This window comes from Larus michahellis, chromosome 3, assembly GCF_964199755.1.
Source record: "Larus michahellis chromosome 3, bLarMic1.1, whole genome shotgun sequence".
Lineage (NCBI taxonomy): Eukaryota > Metazoa > Chordata > Aves > Charadriiformes > Laridae > Larus > Larus michahellis.
In genome coordinates, this window is record NC_133898.1 from 14,689,311 (window position 1) to 14,705,843 (window position 16,533).

General features: G+C 66.1%; 2 protein-coding genes across 13 annotated transcripts; both read left to right on the forward strand.

Annotated features, from left to right (window-relative positions):
* Positions 1-76: 76 nt before the first annotated feature.
* MRPL2 (mitochondrial ribosomal protein L2) lies at positions 77-1,732 on the forward strand. The gene is made up of 6 exons (XM_074578201.1): positions 77-344; positions 425-566; positions 648-763; positions 856-966; positions 1,288-1,361; positions 1,451-1,732. The coding sequence occupies exons 1-6, from the start codon at positions 101-103 to the stop codon at positions 1,661-1,663; spliced, it is 900 nt and encodes a 299-aa protein (XP_074434302.1). The 5' UTR covers positions 77-100; the 3' UTR covers positions 1,664-1,732.
* Positions 1,733-2,261: 529 nt separating this feature from the next.
* LOC141740298 (cullin-9-like) lies at positions 2,262-16,352 on the forward strand. 12 transcript variants are annotated; one of them, XM_074578740.1, is made up of 30 exons: positions 2,262-2,313; positions 3,084-3,692; positions 4,507-4,661; positions 5,013-5,531; positions 5,672-5,807; positions 6,244-6,434; positions 6,958-7,336; positions 7,556-7,751; positions 8,061-8,268; positions 8,373-8,566; positions 8,722-8,939; positions 9,015-9,246; positions 9,610-9,715; positions 9,921-10,151; positions 10,317-10,407; positions 10,492-10,663; positions 10,874-10,979; positions 11,377-11,472; positions 11,558-11,733; positions 12,265-12,398; positions 12,478-12,642; positions 12,896-13,011; positions 13,156-13,338; positions 13,668-13,825; positions 14,175-14,385; positions 14,487-14,652; positions 14,813-14,958; positions 15,141-15,258; positions 15,687-15,889; positions 15,970-16,352. In XM_074578740.1, exons 2-30 carry the CDS (start codon positions 3,098-3,100, stop codon positions 16,252-16,254), a joined length of 5,886 nt encoding a protein of 1,961 aa, XP_074434841.1. In that variant the 5' UTR covers positions 2,262-2,313; positions 3,084-3,097; the 3' UTR covers positions 16,255-16,352. The 12 variants fall into 12 exon arrangements, 5 of the variants coding, with proteins under 5 accessions (XP_074434841.1, XP_074434840.1, XP_074434844.1 ...); XM_074578739.1 differs by having other exon boundaries at positions 2,297-2,434; XM_074578743.1 differs by having other exon boundaries at positions 2,299-2,434; positions 9,924-10,151.
* Positions 16,353-16,533: the final 181 nt, after the last annotated feature.

Sequence of the window (16,533 nt, forward strand, 5' to 3'; positions counted from 1 at the left end):
GCCCTGCTGCCCGCCCCGCCAGCGGTGCGGCCCCGCCCCCGCGAGCCACTTCCGGCCGAGACCCCGCCCCCTCCGCCTCGGCGCAGGCGCGGCGGCGGTCATGGCGGCGGCCGTGGCGGCGGGGCTGTGCAGGGCGTTCGGGGCTCTCCTGCTGTCCTCCGCGCCGCGCCGCGCCCCGCCGCTCGCTCCGCCGGCCGGCCCACCGGGGGGATGGCTGGCGGCCGCCCGCCGCGGGCTGGGCGTCTCGGCGTCGCGCTGCACCACCGACCCCATGTGGAAGTGCCGGGTCAAGTACACGGTGCGGCCCGTGGGCATGAAGAAGACGGGAGGCCGCGACCACACAGGTGGGCAGGTGGCCGGGGGCGGGCAGGGCCTGGTGGCAGGCTCCCGGGGCCCGCCTGTAGCCGCTGCCCTCTCCCCGCAGGCCGCATCCGTGTGCGGGGGATCGGCGGGGGACACAAGCGGCGGTACCGGATGATCGATTTCCAGCGGCTGCGCTACGAGGAGGGCGCCCCGCCGGAGCCCTTCACCGAGAAGGTCATCAACGTCCGATACGACCCTTGCAGGCGAGTGCAGGGCGCGGGCTCGGGCCAGTTTTGTGCCTGTGGCTGAGCATCCCACCAGCCCACCGTGGGTTCCCCGTGCAGGTCGGCTGACATCGCCCTGGTGGCCGGCGGCAACCGGAAGCGCTGGATCATTGCCACGGAGAACATGCAGCCGGGGGACATCATCAAGAACTCATCTCACATTGGCAGGATGGCAGGTGCACGCTGGGGCCAGGGGTGGCCACACCGGCCCTGCCAGGGGCTCAGCGGCTGCTCCTCCCTGCACAACTCATCATCTTCTGTCTTCTAGTGTTGGCCAACGAAGGGGATGCCTACCCGCTGGGGGCTCTGCCGGTGGGCACGCTGATCTGCAACCTGGAGAGCCACCCTGGGAAGGGAGCGCAGTACATCCGGGCAGCTGGTGCGTCTCTGGGTGGGAACCCGCCGTTGGTAGTTGGGTTTGGCATAGTGCAGATGGAGAGGAGGGCAGGGGGACATCGCTCTAGGTAGGCGGTGACAAGGGGTTCCTGTCCTCTCGTCTCCCCATGTTACGGTGCAAAACAGCCCTCCAGAGAGACGGGGACGACTCTGCCCTGTCGCTGCCTTGAGGAAGAAGTGTTGCGTGAAGGGCCGGTGGTGGGGGCTTTGGGCACTTCCCAGCAGGGGAATGTGCTTGTCACAGGGTGGGATACTTTGTCCTGCTGTTCGTGACAGCTGCCTCCTCTTCTCTCGCCTGCTGCAGGAACTTGTGGAGTGCTGCTAAGGAAGGTGAATGGGACAGCCATTGTGCAGCTGCCCTCCAAGAGGCATATGCAGGTAGAGAAGCTGTGCTCTCCCCGACCTGATGGCCTGGGCATGCAGCCGTGCATCCCCAGGGAGGCTTGCAGCTCTTCTCTGTCCCCCAGGTGCTGGAGACCTGTGTGGCCACGGTGGGCCGTGTGTCCAACGTCGACCACAACAAGCGGGTGATCGGGAAGGCAGGCCGGAACCGCTGGCTGGGCAAGCGGCCGCACACGGGCTTGTGGCATCGCAAGGGCGGCTGGGCTGGGCGCAAGATCAGGCCTCTCCCGCCCATGAAGAGCTATGTCAACCTGCCACGGGTCACAACACAGGAGTGATGCTGGGGTTGGGGGTGGGGGGGCGCGCAATAAAGCGTTCTCCGTGCCACCGCTGTTGCCTCGCTGATGACTTTTCTGCTCGGTGCTTTCCCCACGGGACGCGTTCGGCTGTGTTCAGCCCCTGGCAGGAGCCAGGCTGCCGGGAGAGATGAGTGCGGGGCTGTGGGCTGCCCAGGCTTCGGCGTGGGGTGGGTGGGGGTCTCGGTGGGGTCAAACAGAGCCAGGCACAAGCCTGACAGCAGCATAGCCGGGCTGCTTCCCCCACCCTCAGCTTGCGGAGCACTGAAGGCAAGTGGCCAGGAAGGTGGCTGCCAGCCAGGACGACCTGCTGGGGAGCGCAGACCCGGGTGCCCCACAGCCCCGGTCATGCCCTCGCTGCTCCCCAGCCCCACTTCTGCCGCCGCTGCCCCCTCCCCACGCTGCCCCCCCTGGTCCTACACTGTCCCCGGTGCCCCATACAGCCCCCGGTGCGGCGCCGGCTCCTGACCTGCCCCAGCTCCGCGCTGTGCCGCCCGACCCGTGGCAGCCAGCCGGGGCCGTGCCCCTGGCGAGGGAATCTTGGCCCCGCGCGGCTCCCGTCCGTCCGTCCGGGCGGGCCGCCGCGCATGCGCACACGCCAACCCGGAAGCGGCGCGGGAGCGGTGTTGGAGGTAACGGGGCGCGGCCCGGCCCCGCCGGTGGGAACGGAACGGGCCGGGTCGGGCCAGCGCCTCGAGCGGGGCGGTCCCGGGTCTGTGCTTTTTGCGGAGGCTTCGGTACCGGAGCGCCGAGGTGAGGCAGCCCGACCCGGCGGCGGGGGGCTGCGGCGGCTGGGCCGGATCAGGCGCTCCTCGGTGCCCTGTGAGCTCTCGCTTGGCTCACGCTTGGAAGCAGCTTTATTCCAGGCCGGCCCACCCCCCGGTAACGGTGGTGCCGTGCCGCCCGCCTTTAGCGTGCGTGTCCCAGGAACCGGGGCGGCCGCGGCTCCCGAGGTGTGCTTCCAGTCCGGGGCGGGGGGGGGTGATGTGCGGCAGAGCCCCGGTGCTCCACCTGGCGTGGGGAGCGCTGCCTGCACGTAGCCAAACTTTACAGCTGAGATTCCTGGGAAAAGCTGCCCTCCTTGGGCACTGCTGGCCGCGTTCTGCCGTGCCCACGGCCCGCTGAGCAGGCCCGAAGTCCCTGTGTCCTGCCCTGTTATCTTGTTGCTGCGTGTGTGCCGTTTTCCAAGGAGAAAGCGAGCTGCATCTCATACTTCAGCAGTTTTGTTGTGATAAGCGTTTACAGCACTGACCTTGAGTACAGCCAGTATAACGGCACATTTTATTTGTTATATCGCCGCATTACAAGCACTGTGACGCACGGGATCATAGATTTCCAGCCATAGCAAAACCCTGGCGTCAGCCGCCTCTCCCCAGCTCCTGCTTCCCCTCCGTCTCTGCAGGCACATTTCCTGCCATGGTGAACGAGAGGCATAATGGCAACCTGCTTGTGCACCTGGGACCCAAACTGCAGGCCTACCCGGAGGAGCTGCTTCGGCAGCGGCGAGGCCACGACGGCCAGCCTGAGTACCTTATCCAGTGGAGTATTGTCAGCTTGGAAGAGAGAGCAGCGGGAGGCAGCAGTGCCTCCTCTGCAGAGACCAAGCCGGAGAACGTCTCCATGTGGATGTCTGCAGAAGAGGTCTGTGCCAGCTGCCCGGCGCTGCTGGGCAAGAGGAAGCTGGAAGGGCAGTGGGGGAAGGAGGAGAAGGCAGCCGGCCCCTTTGCTGCAGATGTGCCTCTGGACGAAGCCTCGCTGCTGGAGATGAAGGCCGATGTCAGGAGCCTGGTGCAGCGGGCTGGCCGTCAGATATCTGAGCCTGGGGCCCCCGAGTCCTCCATCCTCAATACCATCCACGTGCTGAGCGCGTACGCCAGCATTGGCTCGCTGGCAGGTGCCTTCAAGGAGACGGGAGCCCTCGACTTGCTGATGAGGATGCTGTGCCACAAGGAGAAGCAAATCCGCCGCAGTGCGGGCAAGATGCTGAGGGCCCTGGCTTCGCACGATGCAGGTGGGGGCTGCTACTGCTCGCTGCCACTGAGGAGGTGCTGCTGGGCAGCTGAGGGGTGCCAGCCCTTTTGTAGGTGTGGGATGCCCGGGAAGCGGTGTGTCCCGGGGCTTGTTGTCAAAAGGGGAAGAATCAGACTGGAGCTTCCAAGTGGCTCCTTGGTCATAGTTGTCTGGGGTGCTCTAAGACTTGGGAGCCCTTTCCCTGGTGGCTTCCCGAGCTGGGATGCTGATTAACTGTTAGGAGGACTTATGCCGAGGGGCTTGGCAGAGTGTTGGGGTGCCTCTGCTGGACGCTGTCAGTTAGAAAGGCTTTGGCCTGTTTTTGGCAGGGAGCCTTTCCTCAGGCCCTGGTGGGCAGAGGCCTGGTCCTCACCCAGTCCTCTCGTTTGAGAGGAGCTGCCATGGCTTGGAAGTGCCTGATGAGGCTTGGGTGCACCGGGAAGGTTGCTAGCGGTGGCGTGTCCCACAGGAGATCTAGCTTTCCTTGACCTAGTGCCCAAGTTCACGTGGGTCTCCAGTGGGGCAGGTGGGGGGCTGATTCAGCTTAAAACTTAACTTTTTTCTTCCCTGGAACCCTGTTCTGGAGTCAGTTATTTGGGGTTGCTGCTTTGGGGGAGTCTTGCAGCTTTAGGGGTGGAAAAATGCAGTGTTATTCAGTGGAGCAAAATGTTGCCAGTCCAGATTAAAGGACAGAACGTGGTTCTAGGTTACACTGAGCAGCGAAGCTGTTCCTTGCCTGCAAGTCTGTCTCACACAGGGAAGGTGGGGTGAGAGTTGTCTTCAAGGGACCCGAAACATTTCTGCTGTCATTGCAGGGAGCTGGGCCTATGTCCTGCTGTCCCTGAGCCAGCAGGATGGCATTGAGCAGCACATGGACTTCGACAGTCGCTACACCTTGCTGGAGCTGTTTGCTGAGACGACATCCTCTGAAGAGCACTGCATGTCCTTTGAGGGGATTCACCTTCCCCAGGTAGTGTCAGGCCCTGCCAGCCTGTGGGCTTTAGGGGTCAGGAGGGGTGAGAGTGGGGTGCCAGAGCTGGTGTCCTTGTTTGGGACAGGAGTGGGCAGCTGAGCAGGACTGGGTATTGGGAGAGCTGGCAGAGGATCTGGAGCTGGCTTTTGAGGCTGGGGGGTGGTGGAGAGGCACGTGGAGAGCCTTGTCTCTGAGCAGGGAGACGAGGGTGGGCTGAGAGGTCTCTGCTGCTGCCTGCTGCTCCGGAGCTGTCACAGGAGCCTGGCGGTGGATGAGCTGGTGGCTTGGAGGGAGCCGGGGGCTGGAGGTGTTCTGCAGGCTGGAGTCTGACAGCCGTGCTTGTTGCAGATCCCTGGGAAGCTACTGTTCATCCTGGTGAAGCGCTACCTGTGTGTCACTTCTCTCATGGACAAGCTCAGCAGTGGCGTGGAGCCGGGAAGGGAGCAGACGAACTGCGCTGTGCCCAGCCTGCTCACTGAGGAGAGGAGCCGCGTGAAGCAGGAGTTTGAGTTCAGCATGGCTATGGCAAATCTCATCTTGGAGCTGGTGCACGTGATGGGCTGGGACCACAGCCACAAGCCAGAGCTGCTGCCCCAGCAGGAGCTGCGGCCCCGCACTGCCCAATCCATCTTCCAGCACAGGGCCACATCCTGCACCGCGGCTCAAGCAGCCCCCAGTCCCCCACCAAAAGAGCCCAGCATCTTCAAGACACGCTCAGCCTTCCCCAGCCGCAGCAGCTACGTGGAGTACGTGCAGGCGAACCTGGTGCAGGGCATGCGGGTGCGGATGCTGGAGGACTACGAGCAGGTCAGCGCGGGTGACGAGGGTGACTTCCGCCAGAGCAACGACGGCACGCCGCCTGTGCAGGTATCCTCTGCTGGGAGGGCAAGGGCTGTCAAGGGGCCTGCCTGCTCTGTTGTGCTGTAGGAAGCGCGTAGCTTGTGTGGGAGCGGTGAGGTCAGTCTTGCCTTCTCTCAGCTGGGTGTGTGTTGGGCTCTCCTCTTCAGGTGTACTGGCAAGCCCTGGGCTGTACGTACTGGGTTCACTGGCACATGGTGGAGATCATTGGCCCTTCAGGGCAAGAGGAGCAGGAGGGCCAGGAGAAGGTGTCCACCCTAACATACAGCCACAAACTGGCAGCAGGTGAGCAGCCTGTCAGCTGGGTCTGCAGATTTCCTCCCCAGCCCCTCTGCAGCTGGACGCTGGCACTGTGGGTTCTGCTGGTGCCGGGTGTCCGAGTGCGTTGCTGGTCCAGGCACGGGGGGAACAGGTTGGGGGAGCAGTGAGCTAGAGGTGTCTGTTTTGAGCGTGTGCTTTTTCTGTTCTATAGCCCAAAGAGGTTCAAGTGAAGACGGTAATCCCCATCTCTAGAGCTTCTGGGGTCTCCTCCCAGCATGTTCCCCCAGTCTCGCTGCCCTCCTGTCACCTCCCTTTCCCACAGCAGGCTGTGGGGCACTGGGGACCTCTTCTGCCCAGATGGTCCGCATGAGCTCTTTCCCTGGGGAACGTGGGGTGTGCAGCAGAGGAGGGGGGGAATGGCAGAGCTGACAGTGCCCTTCCTTGCTCTGCTCTCCTGCAGTTGCGCAGCCGTTTTTCTGCAAGCCCTTTGGAGGGCTGTACTCCCTGCCTTACCTGGGGGAGCAGCCGACCAAGGCTGCAGAGGCCCTGAGCCGTGCCGAGTGGTGGGAGCTGCTCTTCTTTGTGAAGAAGCTGGAAGCGCAGGAGCAGAAAGAGATCACCTGCCTCATCCAGCAGGACCGGGGAGAGCAGGTATGGGCCAGAGCCTGCAGCGGGGAAACGAGAGGAGGGAGAACGTTAGGGAAGGGACCGGGCCTGGAGGAGGAGACGGCAAGTGTGAGCTGTGCAGGGGCAGAAATGGGTCTGAGCTGTGTGTGCAAGTGTGAGCTGTGCAGCCTGAGTGGGGCAGAAATGGGTCTGAAATGTGAGGGTGAGTGGGGGATGGCAAAAGCGCGGGGAGCTGGGCACAGCAAAGGAGAGGTGGGAGGAAATGCAGCCTCCCATGACCCTGTAAGAGTGACTGTGTCCAGCAAGGTTTGGGTAGGCGAGCAAGCCCAGGAGGTGATTTTGCCGGTCGCAGTTGGGTGGTGAATGCAGCTGGGAGGTCTGGGCTGGTGGTAGTTGGGTTGGGGACGGCCAGGGGAGGGTGGCACTGGTGAATGGCCCTGGGTGCCTCCGGCAGTGCAGGCTTTCTGTCTGTTCTGGCACTGGCTGTCACAAGGGGCTTGGGGTCTGTGGCACATCCGTGAGGGTTAACATGGCCCCATCTGTCCAGCTGTCCGATGAAGAAGCCTTGATCCAGCTGTCGGTACCTGTGGAGCTGGCCCAGAAGGTGCTGGAGGTCTTGGAGAAGCGGTGCCAGGGCAGTGCTCAGCGTGACCTGCGCGGCTCCCACATCTACGCCAAATACTTCCTCAGTAAGGGGGCCGAGCAGGATGGCAGGGGGAGCACCGCAGTGTCCTCGGAGGGTGCTGTCTGCAAGAGCACTGTCTCTGAAGCCACAACAGCCAAGGCAGCAAAGGAGGACCTTTCTGCAGCCACAGTGCCTCTCCAAGCCCCCGCTGCAGCATCCAAGTCGGATTCCCAGCTGTTCAGCGAGCTCCTTGAGAGGGAAGGGCTGTTCTTCCCAGAGGTGACTGAGGAGCAGATCAAAGGTAAAGGCCTGCTGCGCGCTGGGGCACACGCACGGCGCTGGAGGCAGCTCTGTTGCCTCGAGGGAGGAAGGCTCTGGGCAGGGCATGGGAGGCCAGGTGCCCAGAGGTTGCCTGGGGAGGGGTCCTGTGGGTGCTGGGTTTGTGGGTGCATGGCACCCGGGAGTTGCTGGGGACGTTAGTGCTGCCCTGACGCCTGCGTCCCTGCCTTCCCCCCACCAGTGTTGGGCAGCTCCGAGGGGACGAGCGAGAGGGGCTCGCTGGCCAAGATTGCAGCCATGGTGGACGTGATCCGGAGCAGCAGCACAGAGGTTGGTCTGCGTTTAGCCGGGCTCAAGCACATCATGAAGATCCTGGAGGAGGAGCCCGAGCAGCAAGTCAGCAAAGCCCAGGGCAGGCTGGGGACCAGGAGTGTTGGGTGAGCCATGGGGTGCTGCGCACCCCTCCTGCTGGCCGGGGAGGGCTGTGTCAGCAGGGTGGGGGACAGTACTGGAGGTGGGAGTGTGGGAGGTGGCGCTGGAGGTGTGAAGGCCGGGATATCCCTGTGTGCTCAGCAAGAAGGGAGGTGTATCTTGTGTCCGTTTGTCCCAGGCAGGCTCATTCCTGGGGCTGAGCCAGCTGTGGTAGGGCCATGTGGGCAGGGAGAGGGTGGCTGGCAGGGCCCGGGGTGCTGGCATGCCAGCGGCAGTGGCAGGAGGCTCCTCCTGAGGCGTCCTTTCCCATGCAGGGAGAAGCTGGTGAATGTGGCAGTGGAGCTGCTGAGCACCGAGGTGGCAGAGAAGGCCCTGGTGGTGGTGACGCTGCGGCTGCTGGCCGTGTTCATGGCGAAGTACGACTGTCGCGTGCCGTTTGCCACGGAGGGGGGTGTGCGGGCTGTGCTGGCCTGCATGCAGCAGCACGCCTCCTCCGCCCTGGTGCAGCAGGCTGGCCTGGCAGTGAGTGTGGCAGAGGGGATGCTGTGGGTGGGCGGGCAGGGTGCAGGCTCACCCAGGTGTGGCGGAGGCGCCCGCTGCCCTCCTGACTGCTGTTGACCTTGCAGGCCCTGAAGGTGCTGGTGGGAGCTGTGTCCAGCGAGCCAGGAGGTGCCGGTGGGAAGCCCTTGCCCCTGAACCACGCCGACGCGCAGATGATGCGGGAGATCTTTGCCAGCATCGGCTCTGCCTCCAGCGAGGGCTCGGCAAGCCTGCTGAGTGCCATCCCTGCTGCCATGAGCACCATGCAGAGGGTCCCAGGGTAGGGGCAGAGTGAGGGCAGCGTCTGGGGGCGGGGGGACCCTCTGCGTGGCGGGGGGTGGGCAAGGCAGGCAGGCAGGCAGGCAGGCTTGTAGGTGCAGGGGAGGCTCCGTGCTTGGGGAAGGAAAGCGTCTCCACATCGCTGTGTCCCTGCAGGGGCTCCTCAGGCGTGCAGAACGGCTTGCTGGTGGTGAACATGCTGATGGACAGCCACCGGGGCCTGGCGGAGCAGCTGGTGAGCTGCGATCTCCCCACGGTGCTGCAGAGCTGCTGGTGGGACGGGCAGAGCACCGTCTGCCCTCACGCGATGCTGGCCCTCAGCGCCATCAACCGCCTCACGGAGCACCGGCTACCCCTGGGCCCGGAGATGGCAGGTAGCGTGCCACCCGCACCCGCTGCCATGCCACGGCGAGTGCCTGGGCTGGGCCCATATGTCTTTGTCATGGCAGGCAGAGAGGCCCCGCTGGACCTGAGGGACATGCGGAGGCTTCTGGGCGGCCTGGGGGACGGCACCTTGTCCAAGGATGTGGTGGTGGCCCTGGAGCGGCAGCTCTGCAGTGAAGGCCCCGTCCCCTCTGGCGAGGTGGCCCAGCTGCTGCAGGACCCCCGGTGCTTCAGGCTGCTGCTGCGCAGCTTTGAGCTGCTGGGGGCGGAGAAGGCCGTGAGCCTGAGCATCCTCAGGTGGGTCCAGGGGGACTGGGTGGGGGTCTGGGGCCTCTGCAGCAGGTGTGTGAGTGCTGGTGGTGATGGTGGGGGGACGTGGTGCATGTTTGTGGGTCCTGGTGGGGCTGTTCTTCACCAGAGGCAGGGAGAGGTGCACCCCAGCACGTATCAGCAGGTGCTGGTCGGTGTGTCCTGGGGTGCAGGGCCAGGGGGGACAGAGCATCACGTGCCTGGGTGGTGGTGGGGTTTAGAGGTGCCTGTGGAGCCTTGGCTCCCAGTCCCTGCGGGGTGCTGGCCATCCCAGTGGGGCAGGGAAGCAGGGCTGCCTCCAGCAGCGCTGTCTGTGTGCCCTGGTCTGAGCGGGCTCCCTCTGTCACGCAGGATCCTGAACAAGTTCCTGGACGGTTACCAGGAGGATGTGCTGCCCTGGCACGAGTGTGTGGAGCCCTGTTTGTCCTCCCTGAGTGCCCACAGCAGTGAGCGGGAGGTGAGGGGGAGCCGAGGTGCTGGGAGAGGTGGGCAGCGGCTGTCCCCTCTGTGGCCGTGGCCGCATCCCAGTGGCTGGCGTGCCCGGCCGGGCCCTTGTGGGCGCTGCTGCGGTGTCGGGATGGAGGGGATGGAGCGCTGCAGCATCCCACTGCTGGGGCCTGGGTTCCTGGCGCTGGCCCGGCCACTCACGGCTGCTTGCTCAGCAGGTGGTGCAGGAGGTCGTTGGCTTCCTGCACCGCCTGGCCACTGCCAGCAAGGACTGCGCGGTGGTGATGTGCCGCCTGGGCACCCGCGAGGCTCTGGCCAAAGCCCTGGACAAGCACAGCACGGCCCCGTCGCTGGCGCCAGCCCTGCTCGACCTGATGATTGACTGTGAGAAGTACGCCGGTCTCTACAAGAAGCTGACGACCAGCATCTTGGCTGGCTGCATCCAGGTGGGCCCGGGGAGGTCCGGCTGCTCTGCGGCCCTGGGTCCTGGGGCTGTGCAGCTGTCCCCGTCACCGAGGGACAGCCTTCTGCTCTCTGCCTGCCGCAGCCCTGTGGTGGGCGAGGGGAGGAGGATCCAGGGCCCCCAGTAAGAGCCTCGCCCCATCCCATAGCTGGTCCTGGGGCAGATTGAGGAGCACCGCCGGAGCCACCGGCCCATCAGCATCCCCTTCTTTGATGTCTTTCTGCACAACCTGTGCCGAGGTGAGTGTGGGGAGCAGGAGCTGGACGCCAGTGCTTGGCATGTGCCGTCCTGGCAGCTGGCGGCTCCACGTGCTCTCCCCACAGGCTCCAGCGTGGAGGTGAAGGAGGACAAGTGCTGGGAGAAGGTGCAGGTCTCCTCCAACCCCCACCGTGCCAGCAAGCTCACGGACAGGAACCCCAAGACCTACTGGGAGTCGAACGGCAGCACCGGCTCCCACTTCATCACTGTCCACATGCAGTGTGGTGTGGTGATCAGGTGGGGCTGGGCCAGGAGGGCCGGGGGCCTTGGGGCCAGGAGGGCTGGGGGCTGTGCAGGGAGGAGAGGGCTTTGGGGATCTGTGCGGGCTCTGTCCCGGTGGTCGCCGTCCTGGGGGTTGCTGGGCATGGGCAGCAGCGCATGGGGCTGGCAGGGGCCAGGGCAGGGAGGTGGGGACTGCTGGGCAGCGGCGTGTTTGCTGCGCTGCAGGGAGATGAGCATGCTGGTGGCCAGCGAGGACTCCAGCTACATGCCGGCCCGTGTCGTGGTGCTGGGGGGAGACAGCCCTGCCGCCATCAGAACTGAGCTCAACGCGGTGAGTCTCGTAGGGGCTGCTCAGGCCATGGGGCCCCGCGGGAGCGGTGGGCTGGTCCGTGCCGTGTCCCGTGAAGGTCTCACCTTGGTGTGGGGCCCTGGGAGGTGCCCCCCGGGGAGGTGGGGATGGCAGGAGCTGTGCTGTGGGAGCCTCCTCCTGGCTGTAGGCAGCGGGTGCTGGAGACTTGGGCACGGGCAGCCCTGCAGCCCGGTCTGCGGCAGGCTGGTGTGCTGGGGCTGTGAGCCAGGAGCGGGGCCCTGGCGGGGGGTGCCCTGTGACTTCGTGGGGGCTGCTGGGGGGGACAGAGGCCGTGGCTCTAGCGGGGGTGGCCAGGGGAGCATGCAGGGTGTCTGGCGCTCGCTGCCTGGCATGCTGAGGGCTCGCTGTCTGCTTGCAGGTGACCGTCCTGCCCTCGGACAGCAGAGTGATCCTGCTGGAGAACATGACCCGCTTCTGGCCCGTCATCCAGATCCGGGTGAAGCGGTGCCAGCAGGTAGGGGAGCAGGGGCTGGGCCAGGGCTGGCAGTGTGGGGCGCCAGGGCTGTGCCTGAGGAGCTGAGTGTCGTGCTCTCCCGTAGGGCGGCATTGACACACGTGTGCGTGGCATCGAGGTGCTGGGTCCCAAGCCCACTTTCTGGCCCATCTTCAAGGAGCAACTGTGCCGGCGGACGTTCCTCTCCTGCACTGCTCGGGCTCATGCCTGGTGCCAGGAGATCTGCCGGGACCGGGGGCAGCTGCTGCAGCTCTTTGGCAGGTGAGTTGTCTCCTGGCTGCGCCATCGCGTCCCTGGTGTGCCAGGGCCTGGGTGAAGGGTGATGGGGGGACTGCAGGGCCAGGAGAGGAGCAGCCGGGTGTCCTGCCTGGACAAGGAGGGGCCCTCGCTCCTCCCTGGCCACCAGCGGTCCCGGAGGGCCAGGGCCACCTTGGGGTCCCCCAGGTTTAAGCTGGGCACGTGGGCGCACAGGTAACCCACTAGAGAGGTGCCCCGCAGGGGACTGTACGTCCTGACCCGGCAGAGGTTGGTCAGGCACAGGTGGGATCTCGCGGCCGCAGGTGCCGCACAGCCCCCCAGTTTCTCGGGGGCAGGGGAGGGCCCCAAGGCCCAATGCGGGCAGGGCCCATGGCAGCGAGGGGCCCCGGCTGCTGGGGGCGAGTGGGGCTGCGGAGCCCCAAGGGGCTGGCAAGGGGCAGGGCAGGGAGCGACCGCTGCGCTCTGCTTTCCTGGGGGAGCCCCCAGGCCGTTGTGTGCCCGGCAGCACCGCGTGCTGCCCGCTCGCTGTTGCAGGCTGAACCGGGCGCTGCGGCACGAGCAGGGCTTCGCCGACCGCTTCCTCCCTGACGACGAGGCGGCCCGGGCCTTGGGCAGGACGTGCTGGGAGGCCTTGGTGAACCCCTTGGTGCAGAGCATCACCAGCCCAGGTACCCTGCGCTCTCCTGGGCCCATCCACACTGTGCCCCAGGCTGAGGCACCCCGCTCTGACTCTGTCTGGCCCCGCAGACCCCCACGGCAGCAGCCCTCTGGCCTGGCTGCTGAGCGAGTACCTGGAGAGTGTGGAGCCACCAAGCCGCGGTGCTGCCTTTGGTTCCCGTGTGCGGCGCCTGACCCAGCTCCTGGTGCATGTGGACCCCGGCAGCCCAGAGCCAGAGGAGGCAAGAGCAGCTGGTGAGCTGCCCTCCCGTGGGGCTGGGGCGGTGGTGCAGAGTGCCAGGCTGCGCCATGGGGATCTGCTGGGTGGGCTCTGTGGCACAGGAGGCTCCCGAGTTGGGGAAGGCTCATGGTGGTGCCCCCGCAGTCGCTGTTCCTCCCCGGCATCTCCTCTGCCCTGTGCCCCCTGGGGAGAGGGGGAGGCTGCTGGTGGTCAGTGTGCGGAGCCTGCCCACGGAGCCACACTGAGCCTGGGATTGTCCCTTGGCAGGCGGGAAGGAGGGGAAGAACAAGGAGGTGCCGGCCAGAGCTGCGAAGGCGGCGGTGGAGAAGTCAAGTGGCCTGTGGGGCATCTCGCAGTGCTGGCGTGGCGTGGTGCAACAGCAGGTAGAGCTTGGAGGGCTGGCCACGGGGGACGGAGAGGGCGTGTGGGACCCTGCACCGGGTGGGTGTTGGGAGGTGTCTTGGGAGCGTGGGGAGGGCGTGGGGCCAAACCTGCAGGACTCACCCCTCTCATGCTACGTCCTGCAGGTGCAGCGGTTCCTGGAGGCAGCAGGGCAGGCGCCGGACCTTGTGGAGCGATACTGCGGGCTGTACCAGCGCCTGCGCGGTGCCACGGAGGAGCTCTTTGGGCAGCAGGCCGCCTTTGTGCTGGCCCTGGGCCAGGGCTTCGCGGGAGCGTTGCTGCAGCTCCCCTTCCTTACCGCCCTGCACGTGAGTCGAGAGTGTGGCACCCGCATGGGGGTCTCGGCTGGGGAGGCTGCCCTGGCCCGCGGCCTCGGGGCGAGCTCCGGGTGGGTGGTGTCCTGTTCCCCCGAGGAGCCACTGAGCCCTGGCCCTGTGGTGGCCCTGCACGGTGCCCAACTGCAGGTGCGCGTTGTGTGTCGCAGGGTGTCCCCAGCCACAGCACACTCCTGCCTTGGGCTGATGCCTGGGCACCCTCGGCCCCGGCCCAAGAGCCCCAGGGTTTCCCAGCTGCTCCCACCAGGGACACTGCGGCCACCCGGTGAGGCCCCTCCGCAGCCAGCTCTGTCCCTCCGCAGGTGAGCGAGCAGTTCGCCCGCTACCTGGACGGGCAGATCCAGGAGCTCCACGGGGCTGTGGGCAGCGCAGGGCCGCTGCACCGGCTGCAGCAGATCCTGGAGCCCTTCGTCGTCTTCAGTGGCCTGGAGCTCGCCCACACCTTCGAGCACTTCTACCGGTGAGGGGTGCCGTGTCTGTGCGGCGCCAGAGGGCCTGGTGCGGTGGGATGCGGCGTGGTGGGGAGGCACAGGTGGCGCTGAGGCCATGGCTGGGCCTGGCTGGTGTGGCAGCAGTGCTCGCGCTTTGGTTTTCTGGCTCCGGTGTGGAGGGAAAGGCTGTGAGGGCCCATGGGCGCTGCCGGTCTGCGGAGGCACGTTCCCTGCTGGTGACAGGGCGGGGAGACGGGTGCTGCCGGGCCGTGTGCCTTGGGGTGAGGCCAGGGCTGGGGCTGTCTCTGCCTGCTGGCGGGTGGCTGATGGCCACGGGGCTCGGGCTGGCCCCTGACCTGATGCTGGCGACTGTGGCAGGCACTACCTGGGGGACCGGCTCCTGGCGCAAGGACCGTCTTGGCTGGAAGGAGCCATCGTGGAGCAGATCGGGCTGTGCTTCCCCAGCCGCTTCCCCCAGGAGATGCTGAGCAACTTGGCTGAGTCGGAGGAGCTCCAGCAGCAGTTTTACCTCTTCCAGCTGCAGGAGCAGGACAAGCGTCTGCTGGAGCTGGACACGGGCCTGGACGAGGTGAGCGTGCCGGTGGGGTGGGGGGGAGGCTGGGGGCCGCCCGCGTTCCTGGCAGGGATGCTGGGGCCTGTCCTGAGCCGCCCTCGTGTCCACATGCCCAGGCCCTGGGGACGGCCTCGGTGGTGGACGTGCCGGAGGTGAAGGTGCTGGCCCTGTCCCCGCGCTGCTGGCCTGTTTCCCCGTTGTGCTACATGGACGAACCCGGGAGGTTTTTCTCAGCGGCCCTGCGCGCCCCCCTGGATGAGTTTGCCGAGTTCTGCAGGCGGAGTGAGTGTTGGGGCGGTGGGTGTGCGTGGGGGTCTCGCTGGGGCCAGGCCCCCGGCAGCAGCTCAGCCGGAGGCGGCGGGAGGGCTGGGCTGGGCTGGGCTGTGCTGGGGGGGCCCGTCAGGGCTGGCCCCGGCCCTTGCGCTGAGGCTGCCTCTGTCAGGCCAGGGCCAGCTGGGCTGGGAGTGCACGAAGCCGCGGCGGTTGCAGTGGACGTGGCTGGGCCATGCCGAGCTGCAGTTTGGAGACTGCGTCCTCCAGGTGTCCACGCTGCAGATGTACATCCTGCTGTGCTTCAACAGCGCCGAGGTAGGAGCTGGGGCCGTGGTGGGGTGGGTGAGGGAGGCGGTGGATGCTGGCGCGTGGCAGGGCCGTGTCCTCCCTGCCGGTGGGGTCTCCAGCGGTGTTTGGGGCACAGCCCCCGCCGTGTTTGGCTGGGCCTGCGGCTGGTGGGTCTTGGCTGGCCATTCCCCTCCCACGCCCTCCTGCAGGAGGTGGCTGTGGAGGCCCTGGTGCAGGCTACGGGGCTCCCTGCTGACCTGGTGCACCACGCACTGACACCGCTGACCCACGGCGAGGGCATCCTGGTGTGGAGATGCCCACCGGGAGGTGAGCGTGGGGCCGGGGCACCCCGGGGAGGCGCTGGTCTGAACCCCCAGCGGGTGCTGGGGTTGGGGTGCATGAGCTTGTTGGGGAAGGGCGAGGGCTGGGGCGAGTCTGTGTCTGTGGGGACTCGGGGCGCAGGTCTGGGTGTCAGGTTGGGGCCTGAGGCCGTGTGTGGGGCTGGGGGTGGTGTGTGGGGCTGGGGCTTGGGGCCGGGCGCGGGTGGCTGAGTGTCAGGTCTGTGCGTGGGGGTTGGAGACTGTGGCCAGGGGTTGTGCGTGTGGCTGTTGCCTGGGGCCGTGTGTTGGGGCTGGGGCTGATGCCTGTGAAGGCAGCAGCGGGAGGCCCAGGGTTGGGTCCAGCAGCCACACGTGTGTCCTGGGGCTCCTTCAGGGCCCAGCTCAGGGCTTGGCTGACCCTGGGCCGGGTGCTAGCTCCAGGTGTGCTGCAGCTGAACCAGACAGCCCTGGCCTGTGCCTCTGGCCGCCACCTGAGGCTGCTGCCCCGGCAGAGGTACCTGCAGGCAGAGAGGGCTGAGGTGAGCGCCCTGGAAAGGAAGAGGAACGTCCTCTGCTGCCTCATCACCCGCATCCTCAAGGTGGAGAAGCAGCTTCACATTGACAACCTGGTGTTTAGGGTATGGAGGGCTTGTGGGGCGGAGAGGGGCCGCCTGGGTGCTGCACCGCACTGCAGTGTGGGGCTCCCTTGCTGCTGTAGGTGATTGATGCCTGCCAGAAGGGCGAGTTGGGGCCAGGGCTGCAGTTCCCGAGCTTCTGCTGCCACAGCGTGGACGTGCTGTCCTGTATTCTGCACCTGCTGAACCAGGGCTATCTCCGGCGCCAGGAGGAGAGGCCTCATGTCTTGGAATACATCTCTGCTGAACCCACAACACCCCCTACCTCTCAGGTCCAGCCCCAAGTTGCCTTCCAAACAGTAGAGATCAAGACAGCAGCAAGCCCAGCCTCTGCTGAAAGGAGACAGACTTTTTCCACCTTCAGGTAGACAAGGACCCGGCTGGGCTGGGACGACACTAGCTGGGTCCAGTCTGGCTCTTCCTGAGTGTTTGCAGGTTTTATTTTAAATAAACAAGCCAAGCTCCACCGGGTCCCAGTTGGTAGTCTGTTGGAGAGCTCAGCTGGCCCAGGGCTGGGAGTGGGGCCAAGTCATACCACTGGTTGCTGTGCCTGGGCCGCCCTGAAGCTGCACTGGCTGGAGCGGGGGTAGTAGCCTTACCCTGCCCATATTTGTTCTCTCCCAGCCGTGCTCGGCCCTGCCCTCAGG